The sequence below is a fragment of the Harpia harpyja genome, unplaced genomic scaffold (assembly GCF_026419915.1).
Source record: "Harpia harpyja isolate bHarHar1 unplaced genomic scaffold, bHarHar1 primary haplotype scaffold_120, whole genome shotgun sequence".
NCBI lineage: Eukaryota > Metazoa > Chordata > Aves > Accipitriformes > Accipitridae > Harpia > Harpia harpyja.
The window spans coordinates 48,867-62,755 of NW_026293192.1; the positions used below are offsets into that span (position 1 = coordinate 48,867).

At 59.5% G+C, this 13,889-nt stretch overlaps 1 protein-coding gene and 1 non-coding gene across 2 annotated transcripts; one reads left to right on the forward strand and one right to left on the reverse strand.

The window, feature by feature from the left end:
- Nucleotides 1–1,590: 1,590 nt before the first annotated feature.
- LOC128138234 (antigen WC1.1-like) lies at nt 1,591–10,094 on the forward strand (the record flags this gene model as incomplete). The annotated part of the gene is made up of 9 exons (XM_052779542.1): nt 1,591–1,897; nt 2,477–2,803; nt 2,890–3,204; nt 3,549–3,863; nt 4,490–4,808; nt 5,234–5,259; nt 5,547–5,684; nt 6,434–6,529; nt 10,006–10,094. Coding segments are annotated over 9 exons (1,932 nt in total), but the record flags the coding sequence as incomplete, so codon positions are not given.
- A 1,335-nt stretch (nt 10,095–11,429) lies between these two features.
- Nucleotides 11,430–11,502, reverse strand: TRNAF-GAA (transfer RNA phenylalanine (anticodon GAA)). Its single transcript has one exon. It is a non-coding gene; the product is annotated as a tRNA-Phe (tRNA).
- Between the last annotated feature and the right edge of the window lie 2,387 nt (nt 11,503–13,889).

Genomic DNA, 13,889 nt, shown 5'->3' on the forward strand with positions numbered 1-13,889 from the left:
ATGCTGGAGTGACGTGTTCAGGTAAGTGGACAGCCTGTTCCTCACCTTTGGGTCTGGGATGGGCGAAGGGACCGTGGCTGTGCCCTCAGGGAGCAGCAAGTGGACACCAGAGTAGGGCCCAGTGATGCTGGTCTAACTGCCAGGCTGGGACTGTCATTGCTGATGTCCCCAGTCCTTGGGGAAGGCCCAGAGGGAGCCTACCCACTGCATGCACAGGCTGGTACTGAGATATCCCTGGGGCTATGAGTAGTCCTGTGGGGACATGACCCTGTGCAGGCAGCACTGATGAACTGCCCAAGCCCTCCTGCCTGCCCATGGTTCCCCGTGCTGCCTCATGTCATGGGGGCTTTGGCAGCAGTTACTGATCCTCATCTGTGCCTGCTGGTCTCTGAGAGCTGGCATGGACCCAGTGAGAGTCTCCTGCCCCTCTGTCCGGCCATCCATCTGGGTTGTGGACACCTCCAGGCAGAGCACTGTGTCCCTGACTGAGGACACCCTCCCCCCGAGCAGACATCAGAGGGATCTGGACAGGCACCAGGCATGATGGCAGCTGCAGCATTTCTGTGCTCTGTGACATCTTCTGCCTAAAATGAACCTTCCAACACCCCAGGAACACCCCTGGGATCAGGGGGTGCTTCCGGTTGCATCAGGGTGATGGTCCTGCCTGGTCCCAAGCTCTGCAGAGGCTGAGCAGGCTGCAGCAGTCATTATCATCTGGGTCAGTTCTCCTGGATCCAAACTGCTCACACTACAGTGGTCCTGGGGCGACCACGCCAGGCCACGCAGGGGACCTTGAGCGGGAGCAGTTTGTCTGAGGAGTACCTGTGGCTGTGAGTCTGCGACAGACACATACCCTCGAGTGGCTGATGCTGTAGAGATGGGGTGCATGGGGGTCTGGATGTGCCTGTGTCACCAACACTCCCCTAACAACTTCCTCTGAAATGTGCAATGGACAGTTTGGTCACGGCTTGCTTGGAGATGATGCAGGATGTGGGAATTTAACTGCCAGAGGTCTCTGGGAACTCCCAGTTGTTTTGGTTTTTTCCAGGATTTGTCCGGCTGGTGGAAGGGAAGAGCCACTGCTCAGGACGTGTGGAGATCCATGATGGGGACCAGTGGAAAAGTGTCTGTGATTCACATTTTAGTCCCAAAGCTGCTGATGTGGTCTGCAGGGAGTTGCATTGCGGCGTGGCCCTGCCTGTTGCTGGGCCAGCTCACTTTGGAGAAGGGGTCAGTCCCATCTGGGATGGAGAGCTGCAGTGTGTGGGGAATGAATCCCGCCTCTTCTCCTGCCGCAGAGGGTCCTCCAGGGACCAGCCCTGCACCCAAGCGAACAGCGCTGTTGTCACCTGCACACGTAAGGACTCAGGGAGGGGTGTTGAACACCAGGGCTGTGCCAGGGGTTGGGGAACAGATCAAGGACCGTGCTGGGCCAGGTGTGAGGGCAGGAGGGATGATGGGATTGTCTGCAGCATGAAAATAGTGCAGAAGAAGAAAGTCATGCTGTCCATCTAGCTTCTCCGCCAGCTACTGAGGGTACAGGAGCACCAATCCACCCTCTCTCCTCCTCCTCTGTCCCCAGAATACACAGGGTTCAGGCTGGTGAACAGCAGCACAGCGTGTGCAGGGAGGGTAGAGGTCCAGGTGCTGGGGACCTGGGGGACCCTCTGTGCCTCCCACTGGGATCTCTCGGATGCCCACGTTCTCTGTCGTCAACTCAACTGCGGGTTTGCTGAGTCCGTTCCTGGAGGAGAGCATTTTGGGAGAGGGACTGGCCCTGTCTGGAGAGACTCATTCCACTGTGATGGGACAGAAGCCCATCTGGGACAGTGCCCAGTGATCACCCTGGGGGCCTCACCATGCTCCCACGGGAACAACGCTGCTGTCGTTTGCGCAGGTGAGTGCTGGAAACATGCTGCATAACACCATTTGCCCTTTGTGTGTGACGTGGCCACCCAAAGCAGGGGTCCCACAGCAGTGCAAGGCTGAATTTCTCCCTGGAGAAACCCTGGCTTCCCCAGGAGCCACCTGGAGGGCTTTGCCTGCTCAGAGTGACCGCTCTACTTTGGGAGAGCTGAGGGCTGAACGGAGGCAGGCATCTGCCCCCAGGGCAGTGGCTTAGGCCCCAGCACCACCAGCAGGCCTGGGCTCCTCCATTCTCCTACTGTGGGACAAGGCCAGAGCAGGGCTGCAGGGCTGTGCTCCATCCCTCTGGCTGCAGACAACTGCATCCCATCCCCAGAGAGAGCTCTGCAGAGCCTCATCCCACCAGCCAGGCAGCAGGTGCCTGGGTGCCCCCAGCAGCAGCAGACCTGGCTGTGAGCTGCAGAGGGGACCCAGGTTTTGCCCTCGCTTCTCATCAGCAAAAGGCTCAATCTTGTTGTGTTTGGTGGGAAAATCCCCCCTCGCCCCGCTCCCTGAAGGATGCCATGCTCCCCGGTGCCACCAATGGCTGTGGCATCTCTGCTCTCCCCAGGCTCAGCCGGCTTTGCATCCCTGCGGCTGGTGGGTGGAGGGAGCCGGTGCGATGGACGAGTGGAGATCTTCCAGAACGGGACATGGGGCAGAGTCCTGGATGACCAGTGGGACAGGCAGGAGGCCAGCGTGGTGTGCCGGCAGCTGCGGTGCGGAGAGGCAGGGACAGCCTACAACCCCCCAAAGCCTGAGCGAGGGACCGGCCCTGTGGGGCTGCGAGGCGTCCGGTGCGCAGGGCACGAGGCCAGCCTGGCCCTCTGCAACACCTCCCTGCCTGAGAGTGCACCGGCAGCAGGGGTTGCGGAGGACGTGGGAGTCATCTGCTGGGGTGAGCGGCGCTGCACGGGCCCCCCAGGTGATGGGGTGGGTGGGCAGCCGGCCCCTGACAGCAACTGGGGTTTCTGCCCACTACAGGGAGCCGGAGGGTCCGGCTGGTGAACGGGTCCGGGCACTGTGCTGGGAGAGTGGAGATCTACTACCAGGGCATCTGGGGGACTGTCTGTGACGACGGCTGGGACCTGTCTGATGCCGCCGTCGTTTGCCACCAGCTGGGCTGCGGAGGGGCAGTGGAGGCAGCCGGCTCCGCTCAGTTCGGGGAAGGCTCCGGGCAGATCTGGCTGGATGGCGTGAACTGCTCTGGGGCCAAAGCTGCTCTCTGGGACTGCCCTGCCAGGCCCTGGGGGCAGCACGACTGCGGGCACAAAGAGGATGCGGGAGTCATCTGCTCAGGTCTGTGGTGGGAGCCTGGCTCTCGCGGAGGCCAGGACACAAGGAGAGACGGGCATGGCCAAGGCTGTTCATGGCTGCCTCTGAGCTCCTGCCAGAGCATGTCCTGTGGTCACCCATGCACGGGTACCCTCGGTCCCACTGAGGGTCCCTGGGGAGCTCAGCCATCCCCGAGGGTTAGCAGGAAGGGCAGGGTGTCTGTCCATCAGGGGCTTCTCTCTTCCCTTGGGTGCAAGGGGGACGTACTGGCCATGGCCCTACCCAGCTGTGGGCCTGGGGGGTGCAGAGGTGTCCTGGCTCCCACAGCCCCAGACCAGCCTGTTCCCTCTTGGTGCCTTTCCTCCCAGAGTTCGTGGCCCTGAGGCTGGAGAACAGTGATGGCTGCTCCGGGCGCCTGCAGGTTTTCTACAACGGGACGTGGGGCAGCATTTGCTCCAACTTGATGACTCTCGACACAGTGTCGCTGGCATGCAAGGAGCTGGGCTGCGGGGATGGAGGATCCCTGGAAAGAAGCCTGCCTTATGGCAATGTGTCTGGTCTTACATGGCTGGATAACATGCAGTGTGGGGAGAAAACCAGCTCCTTCTGGCAGTGTCCCTCTGCTCCCTGGAACCCACAGTCATGTGAAGACCCACGAGAGGAGATCCACATCACCTGCAATGGTAACTCTGAGCCACCTGGGCACCCCAGTGTCACTCCAGCTCCTGTTCCCTGTTGAGCACAGGCAAATGCAGAGAAAGAGCTTGGAGGGGCTTTTCCTTTCCATGTCAGTCCTTTCTGCTGCTGGTGGCAGAAAAGCCATCACAGCCACACACGTCCAGCAGCAGTTGCCACCCAGGTTGCCAGCAGCGCCTGGGGGAGGCAGAGGCATCTGCAGGTGAGGTCTCAGAAGAGACCAGACAGGGTTCAGAAGAGCCTCCCCTCCACACACACGCTCCTGCTGCTCTGTTAAACAGGGACCTTTTGGGGCTGAGCAGTTGGGGTCCCCCCACAGTCCTGTGCATGTCCCCTCAATGAGCAGGGTTCAATTGCTGCCGTGATCGAGATGGCAGAGGGAGGCACAAGCAGAGATCAGTCCTGCTCTCTTCTGCACCATCTCCTGAACCAGCCCTTTCACCACAGTGTTTCCTTCTTCAGGGAGACGCCCAGAAATGCCCTCGATCCCGCTGGCCCCATGCCCCAACTCCACGAGGTGCACAGGTAGGGAGCTGGTCCTCTGTGGATGCTCCTTGTCTGGCAGGGCTCTGCCTGCTGTCTCAGTGCCATGGGAGGTCTTTGCCTTCTCCAGACAGGGAGAAGATTCGTGCCGTGGGAGGTGAGGACGGGTGCTCGGGCAGAGTGGAGGTCTGGCACCGTGGCTCTTGGGGGACGGTGTGCGACGACTCCTGGGACATGCGGGATGCTGAGGTGGCGTGCAGGCAGCTGGGCTGCGGCCCCGCGGTGTCTGCCCTGCATGAGGCTGCATTTGGGATGGGGACGGGCCCCATCTGGCTGGAGCAGGTGGAGTGCCGGGGGACAGAGCTGTCTCTGCAGGACTGCTGGGCCCGGCCTGGGGATGGTGGTGCTTGCCGGCATAAGGAAGATGCTGCGGTGAACTGCTCAGGTGAGTGGCAGGGCTGGGACCCCTTGCTCAGGTATTGGCAGGGTGCTGGGGAAGACCTTTTGCCCCCTTGGTCCTGGCACGGCCTCTGACCTCCCAAGAGCAAGAATGTTCCTGCAGAGTGCAGGAGCCTGGTGCCAAGTGGGAGCAGCCTCGGTGGAACTGGATGTGTTCTGGCCATTGTCCGTGGGACCCTGCAGCCCCAGGGTTATCCCCTGGGCTGCCTGTGCCCTCCTGCCTGCCACCCGGAGCAGAGTCACTGAGCCCTTTACTGGCCTCTCTTTCTAGCACTACAGGAGGGGCAATTTGGGTGGGATATGTCAGGGACATCCACAGACACACACACAGTGTGTTGGGGAGGAGGCTCCCCGGTACTCGCACACCCACCTTCTCAGCCTGGCTCTCCTTTTCCTCCTCTTCAGCTACACCCAGGACAGCAGCATCCCCACCCCAAGCAGGTAACTTGATGTCCCCCTGCGGCTGGGTATCCCCAGGGCCAGACTGTGACCCACAGCTGGGTGGAAGGGGCTCCTTGCTGAGGTGTGAAACTCCCAGGAGAAGGCACTGGTCTGGTGGTGAGGGGGCTAGGGAAGGTTGTAATTTACTCATCAGGGTAGAAGCTTCTCCATCGCTCATCCCTGGGGCCCTCCACCCCCTGCTGCCTTGCGTGATGGGCGTCAGGAATGGTGTTTTTTCCACCTCACCCAGGCCTGGTGCTGGCCTTTCCATATTCTTGCCCACACAGATTCCCCCCGGGGCCGTCTGACTGGCAGCAGGAGAGTCTCAGTGCCTGTCATCATCTGCATCATCCTGGGGGCCCTTCTCTGCCTGCTCCTGGCCCTCCTGGCTGGGCAAGCACTAAGCACCAGGGCTGGGCGCAGAGGTTGGTCTTTCCACAGCGGTCCCAGGGGGAGATACCTCCTGGAAGGGCTGCGGGGTGTCAGTGAAGGGCACAGGCAGAGCTGGGGGGATGAGACCGTGTGCTGCCACCTGTCCCATGCACCACCCCATTGACTGCCTGGCCGTGGGGCACCAGCAGCAAGGGGTGGAGAGAGCCCAGAGGTGGGGGGAGGTAGCGATGGGGCGAGGAGAGAAATGGCAGAAATGGCAGAGCGGGGCTGGGAGATATGTGAGCAGAGAGGAGATGGCCAAGGCTGGCAGTGCTCTGGGTAGTGCTGGGGGGGCTCTGGGACAAGGGAGATGATGGGAGGAGTGCAGGGCAGCAGGGTCCATCCCCGCGGTGTCAGGACCCCAGGCTGTCCCCTCTGCCCAGCTCTGCCCACCCCCTGGCAGGACATGGGCCCTACTCTATACCCATGGGGCACATAGGGGAAAGCTCCAGGTGGAGGAAACATGGGAGCTGCTCCAGGGTCAGACAAGGGGTGCATGACCCTGGGGCCAGAGGGACATGACCACTGTCTCCGAAGGGATGATGGGAGGGGGATGCTGCCCCAGATAATCTCCACAGAGATGTTGCCCTCACTGGGGATGTGGCAGATGTGCCTGGACAGTGCAGTGGGGCTGTGCTGTCAGACCAGTCCTGGGCTGGCCCAAGGAACAGGTTTGGGGGAGCGCAGTGAGATGCCATTGCCCCTCTGCCTGTCCCTGTGCCAGCCCTGCCTCTGTCCCCAGGCTCCAGGAGTGCTCAGGAGATGTTCCCTGAGGCTGTGTACGAGGAGATTGGTTACAGCCCAGTGTGGGAGAAGCAGGCGAGGTTTGGGCGCTCAGGTGGGTGAGGGTCATCCCTGGAGGTACATCTGCAGGACCCTTTCCCCTGGCCCCAACCCAGGGCTGATTCCCTGAATCCCCCGGCCCGTGGTCCTTGTGACGCTGGGGCCACGTGGTCTGTGGGGAGACCATCCAGGTCCTGGGCCTGGGAGGGGAGCTTTCTCCCCACCAGCTTTGCCTGTCCCGCTGGACATCCCCTCTCTTCCTGCCCCTGCACCCCATCTGACACCCGTGGAGTGAAGGAAGGGGCTGTCCTAGGGCAGCTCTGGGAGCACCTTTGAGACAGGGTTTGCCCCAGGGAGGCAGGGTGATTTCCCAGCCCTCCTCCCCAGGCAGCCCCACCTCTGTGGGTCCCCCTTCCCCAGCAGCACTGACTACGAGCCAGGTCAGTGGGGCTCACTTCATAATACCCACCGTGCATCTCTCCAGGCTCCTATTCAGAGGAGTCCCTGACCCAGCTGCAGCCCTACCCTGGGGTCAGCGAGGAGGAGGATGGTCTGGGATCAGCACCAGGTAACAGAGGCAAGAAGGAGTTGATCTCCCTGAAGACATGTGATGGACAGAAGTGTCACTCAGTGTCACTGCTGGAGATGGGGAGGACATGGGGGTCTCCTGTGGTGCTGCCAACACCAGTGTCCCAGACCTGTGTCCCTGCACATCTTCCCATCCTCTGCTGCGCAGGACGTATCTTCTCACTGTCACCAGCTCCCCTCTCCTTTCAGATGTTCTTGTCCCACCTGGAGGTGACCCAGCGGATGGCTATGATGATGCCAGGGAGGTTTCTCATCCGGAGGAGGATGCTGCCTCTGGGCAGGGAGACAGGGAAATGCCCAGGGAGCCAGAGGAGGGTGCAGAGCCCAGGGATGCCCCCAGAGGTGAGAGGCAAATTTAGCACTGCTGGTTCCTGGGGTGCCATCCCTGGTGCCATTCAACTCTCTGCTGTCCTGAGACCCCAGCCTCCTGGGAAGGGGGAACCTGTCCCGCGAGTTTTCCTTGGAGGGACTAGGGGTGGGAGAAGGAGTTGAATGTGGTGAGGAGCAGGGAGGAAGATGATGTATAGACCCCCTGGGGTGAACTGCATTGTCCTGCCTTGCTGCTTGCAGGGCCCAGCCTGCACTCCCAGAGAAGTGCTGGGGTCCCTGGAGCTGAAGGAGACACGTGGCCCCTGTCCCTGGGGAGCATGGGCTATGATGATGCTGAAGAGGTGTCTCTGGCACATCCCCCTGAGGACACAACGGCTGTGACACCGGAGCTCTGTGCACAACAGTCCCAGAGCCCCAGGCCATGAGAGCCCAACCCTGCTGTGCAGCTGGGTGCAGCCAGGAGGGAGAAGAGGTCTGTGGAGCTGGGAGAGCCGTGAGCAGCAGGGAACCATGTCCCTTGTCCCATTGGCAGCAGAAACCGCCTGGAGTTTCCTCTATTTTTATTCCCATTTTTATGCTGTGCATCATCTTTGTTCATAATACAACAGCTGTGTTCAGCTTTGACCCGGAGCTGGTGCTTGCCTGCCCAGGTGTCAGGGCATCTTCCTGAGGCTGAGAAGGAGGAGCAGAGAACAAAGTTATGGAGGTGGGGAATGGGCATGTCGCAGGGACAGCAGGCTTGGGGTCAGGCTGTGGGGCTGCGAGAGCCCATGGTCGCTGGGGAATAATCCTGCTGACAGAGACATTTCCATCCTACTGGCCACAGGCAGTTTCTAGTCAAAATGGCTCTCTGATAGGTCCCGTGATGCACTGCAGTGGGAGCACCCATTTCCTCGCCCTAGGGTTTCCCAGCTGCTCTTTGCCCCAGGCTGGTCCCACAGTGCAGAGGCCATGACAGAGCTGCCGTGTCAGGGTAAGCCCTGTCCTGCGGCCCCACAGAAGTGAGCCCTGAGGTGGCTGCAGTGCCCTGAACACCCCAGCCAGCCCCAGGGGGGAACATGGCCCATGGATTACCTCCCACCATGGTTAGGAGGCAGCTCTGCTCCCCACCGCCCCAGCACAGGGTGCAGAGCCGCTTTCTGGGTCACACGGGGCTGGGATTCCCTCTCCTCATGCTCTGCCAGGACCCCAGTCTCCATGGGCTGCTCCTGCTGCCTTGGGCCCGTGCAGACCCTGAGCACTCTTGTCAAGGCACTGAGCTGCCATCTTCCTCAGCAGAGGTTGTAAGGCCCCACGGCAGCCCTGGGACCCCCTCCTCCTGCTCTCCTCCAGCCCCCACCCCCACCCTCCTGCTGCCTCGCCAGGGATGTCAGTTTGGGTTTGTGTCAGCACGGTACTTGTGTGCAGGAAGAAGAGGGATGGGAGCAGGGGGGGACGGGGGCACCTTTCCCCCAGCACTGTTGGAGGGCCAGGGGGAGGAGAAAAGATCCCCAGGAGATGTGTGCTACAGCCAAAAGCTGTGGTCCAGTCCCTGGCCTGGAGAAGGGCTCATCTGGGAGGATGCTCACGTGGGCACGTTTCCATGGCAGAGGAGATTTTGTGTCCCTCCCCTAGAAGAGGCACTGCTGGGAGCTGAGCCAGGGTTCCTCTCCCTTGGCTGTGGCTTTCACCTGCCCAGCGCCCATGGGCACAGAAACTTCTTATGTAGCAGCCAGTGACACCTGGGCAGGACCTGGCACCCAAACTGCCCTCCCTGCTCCTGCTGGTGGGTCTCCACACCCCTCCGACACTTCCCCAAAAGGCTTCTCTGCTGCGGGCTGGAAGGTGCATTGGCTGTCTGTGGTAGGGTTCCCTGTGGGGAGTTGCTGGAGCTCAGTACTGCTGCAAGCAGCAGGATCTGGCCCTAGAGGAGAAGCAGGGAGGAGGTGCCTGTCGCCAACATCCTTTCCCACTTCAGCATTGCCCCATTCCCTGCTGGGAGCTCCTCCACCCCTGGGGTGATCCTGGGGGGATCTGGGAGAAGCCCAGGCACACATATCTCTCTGCCCCATACCCCAGAGCTCACCTGCTGGCAAACCCCATGGGAGAGCAGCATTCCCAGGGTGAGACCCCCACGGTGATGGGTGACATACAGGGGCACTGCAAACACAGACTCCATCCCCTGGAAAACTCCCATGGGGTCAAGCTCCAGTCCTGCATCTCAGAGAAGGAAGGTACAAAAGTGAAGTAAAGAAGGGGGGAATGTTATCTTCTGAACACAGGATGGTGGGGGCTAGGGACAGTATGGACACTGACGTGCAGACTCAAGGTGCTCCAAGTGGGGACTGGGGAGAGGAACCCAGTGCCTGTCCTGTGCCACCTTGCTGCCAGGTCTGCCCTCCCACAGGTGTAATATTTCTCCCTTACTCTGGCACCTGGCAGACATTTTCCTCTTCCTCCTTAGGGAGATGAGCCACAGGCCTGTGTGTGCTTGAGGGGGGCAGCAGGCCTGAGCAGGAAGAGCCTCTTTCATGGCATTTGGGGACCTGAACAGTCTGGCCCTGCAGGCTGGGTCCATTCTCTGCAGCAAAGCAAGATTGTCGCTGTAGCCCAGATCTGTGGTTGTTCCTGCAGCTCCCGAGGACCTGCCTGAGGGGGGTCACAGTGAGACCCCCGAGTCTCAGCACTGCAGGCCCCATGCTGGGCAGAGCTTGGCTGTTTAAAGCCCATAGGAGAGCAGCCTTATTTCTCTGAGTTTTGGCTCACCAGGGTGCTGGGCATGCTGCAGTGAAAGTCCATGTCTCATGCCCCATTTTGGTTGTGGGGGTTATTGCCAGAGATCAGCCGAGGCACCGTCTCCTGGCCCTCACTGCCTGTGCATGGCTGTGGACAGACCTGTGACTCCCTGATCCTACCAGCACAGGGTGGATGGAGTCACCAAACACCCCAGGAAGAAGAGGTGGGCACCAGCCCCAGCAGTCCCATCTCTGCAGGGCTGCGCCTGACCTCAGCAGATCCAGGTTCCCTGAGCTGAGGCTCTGCTCAAGCCAGTGGCGATGGTGGAAGGAAAACTCCAGCTGAGAGTCCAACAGCCCTGCCCATGCTTGTCCAGCCCAGACAGCCTTACCTGCTGGCACAGAGTGCTTCCCCTGTGGTGTGGGATCTCCAACTGGAGACGTTACAATCTCAGACCCTTACCCCTGGAAAGCCAGCAAGGCAGTGTGGCTCTGGTCGCAAAGGACAACTGGGCTGGACCAGCACACTCACACCACATGTCTCAGTGCAGGCAGAAAGGATTCTTTAGCGTGCTGCTGCTGTCTATCCCCTCCCTGAGGTCTCCTCACAGGCACAGTCTGCTGCCAAGCATTGTCCCTGGGTGGTGGGTGGAGTGGGTCGTGGATGCAGGGCAGTGACCTGGGCTCAGGTCCAGCACAGCTGCCTGCTTCTCCTCCAAGAGGGGGCTCAGCAGAGGCAGCACACACAGCCCTCCCACAGCCCTCCCCACCTCACAGCCAAGCCCTGGGTGGGCAGGGCAGGCCCACAGGGCCTGGAGAGGAGCAGTGCCCGAGCTCCAGCCCACACCTGCCTGAGGCTGGGCAGTCTGGGCAAAAGCACCACCCCTGGAGATGCCAGGGATTGAACCCAGGACCTCCCTCACACGAAGCGGGTGCTCTTCCACTGAGCTCCATCCCCTTGATGCCTGCCAGCTCCTCTCCCGTGATGCATCTATGACAAGGGGAGCAGTCTGTGCACCATCGAGAATGACAAAGAGGAGAGAGACAGGGTCTTTGCAGAGACCCCGCGAAGGAGAGATGCCATGTGCTGTGGAGCAGGGAAGGAGGGATGGCTGGAGATCACCCCAAAGAAGCACTGAATAGAGAGTCCTGTCCAGGGGAAGGCTGGGGGCTTGCAGTGCAAGAGGAAGGCTCATTCTAACCTGCAGATCTGCAGCTACAGTGCATGGGCAGTGCTCTGGCAAGAGGTGAAGGAGCGAGGAGGGCCAGGGCAGGCTGGAAGAAGGCATGCAGTCTGTGCAAAAATCTACAGGAGGAAATCGTTGCTGAAGCCCGGGGTTGAACCAGGGACCTTTAGATCTTCAGTCTAACGCTCTCCCAGCTGAGCTACTTCAGCCCTGCCCCAGCAGCCCTTGTCCCAGTTCCACCCCTGCCAGGCCACAGGCTGACACTCACATGAAGAGAGCTCCTTGGGGACATTCCCAGGGAAAAGCTGTGCCCAGCGCCGGGCAGAGGGGACCTGGCCTCTCCCTGCCTCCATGGCCAGGTAGACTCCAGGTGTGGGGTGGGTGCCAGCTTACAGTGGGAGTGCCAAGATATGTGTGGGGCCTCAGTTACAAAGGTGAGTGGTGAAGGCAAGTGGGCAGGCCAGACACACGCAGCTGCCAAAGCTGAAGGTGGAAGAAGGGTGGGGTTGGTGGAACTACTACCTCTCTCCACAAATGATTCACAAAGTGTCTGATTCCAGATTGGTTTGGGCTCTTTTTGTTTGTTTGTTTGTTTAGGGTGGGATTTCTTGGTTTGTTCTTTTTGTTTTGTTCTGTTGTTTTGCTTTTAATATTATTATTATCGTTATGGCTGTTGTTACTGTCATTCGTGGTTATTATGTTAATACACAAATGTTTGGATTTGTGTCACTTCATCGGAGGCATGAACCTACTTTGTCTCACCTAGTTCCCTTATAAAAGTGTCTAAGAGTGGCTCAGAGCTGGCCTCTTTCATAGCATCTCTGTAATTATATGGGATCCCCACGGTGCACTGCTTTCGGGCGAGGCTCGTTCCACAAAGAGGCCTGAGGAACTGCACCTCTGAAGTTCCTCTTCCTCCATGTTTTGTGGAGTAAAAAGCTCAAGGTTTGAAGCCTTTTAAAGACATAGGACTGGATTTAGGAGTCACCATTCAGTGTCTGGTGACAGGTAAGGTGATGAGTGTAATTGAGGAATGTACCCAGGGCTTTCCCACAGGTGCCGTTGAAGACACCCATCCTCTAGGAGGGGCATCTGGAGCTGCCTGGAGAGCATGGTGATTGTCCAGTGTCAGCATGTTCCTGGGGTTGTGTGGAGATGGAAGTGGTCTTCAAAAGTGGGGTTCAGGACCTAAAGTGCAGGTGTGGTGGGTTGACCCTGGCTGGATGCCAGGTGCCCACCAAAGCTGTTCTATCACTCCCCCTCCTCAGCTGGACAGGGGAGAGAAAATAAAACAAAGGGGTTGTGGGCTGAGATAAGGACAGGAGAGATCAACTCACCAATTACCGTCACGGGCAAAACCAGACTCAGCTTGGAGAAAATTAACTCAATTTATTACAAATCAACCAGAGTAGGGTAATGAGAAATGAAACCAAATCTCAGAACACCTTCCCTCCACCCCTCCCTTCTTCCCAGGCACAACGTCACTCCCAGATACTCTACCAACCCCCTACAACGGCGCAGGGGGATGGGGATTGGGGTTTACGGTCAGTTCATCATACGTTATTTTCTGCCGCTTCATCATCCTCAGGGGCAGGACTCATCACACTCTTCCCCTGCTCCAGCATGGGGTCCCTCCCACGGGAGACAGTCCTTCTCAAACTTCTCCAACGTGGGTCCTTCCCACGGGCTGCAGTTCTTCATGAACTGCTCCAGCATGGGTCCTTTCCACGGTGTGCAGTCCTTCAGGAGCACACTGCTCCAGTGTGGGTCCCCCACGGGGTCACAAATCCTGCCAGAAAACCTGCTCCAGCCTGGGCTCCTCTCTCCACAGATCCGCAGGTCCTGCCAGGAGCCTGCTCCAGCGCTGGCTTCCCATGGGGTCACAGCCTCCTTCGGGAACCCACCTGCTCCGGCGTGGGGTCCTCCACGTGCTGCAGGTGGAGATCTGCTCCACCGTGGACCTCCATGGGCTGTAGTGGGACAGCCTGCCTCACCATGGTCTTCACCACAGGCTGCAGGGGAATCTCTGCTCCGGCGCCTAGAGCATCTCCTCCCCCTCCTTCTTCACTGACCTTGGTGTCCACAGGGTTGTTTCTCTTACATGTTCTCACTCCTCTCTCCGGCTGCCATTTTCCATCTGTCCCAACTTTTTTTTTCCTTCTTAAAAATGTTATCACAGAGGCATTACCACTATCGCTGATTGGCTCGGCCTTGGCTGGCAGCAGGTCCGTCTTAGAGCCGGCTGGTACTGGCTCTGTCGGACATAGGGGAAGCTTCCAGCAGCTTCTCACAGAAGCCACCCCTGTACATTACCAAAACCTTGCCACACAAAGCCAATACAGCAGGGCATGTTCAGACCTCCTCTGGGCACATTTGTCTTCCTCCCCACCTGCCTACAGCAGGAATTCCCACGAAGGGACACACTAGTCCAGGTGTGGCCACACCAATGCTCCCTGGAGAGGGATGAAAACTCCAGATGTCTGGGTGGCCACGCTCATCCTACTACATTCACCTAACCAGCTGGCCTTGTTCACGGTGAGCGCTCACCACTAGCCTGTATGGTGTCCCTTCTAGTGCCCAGGCCATTCTCCTGAGG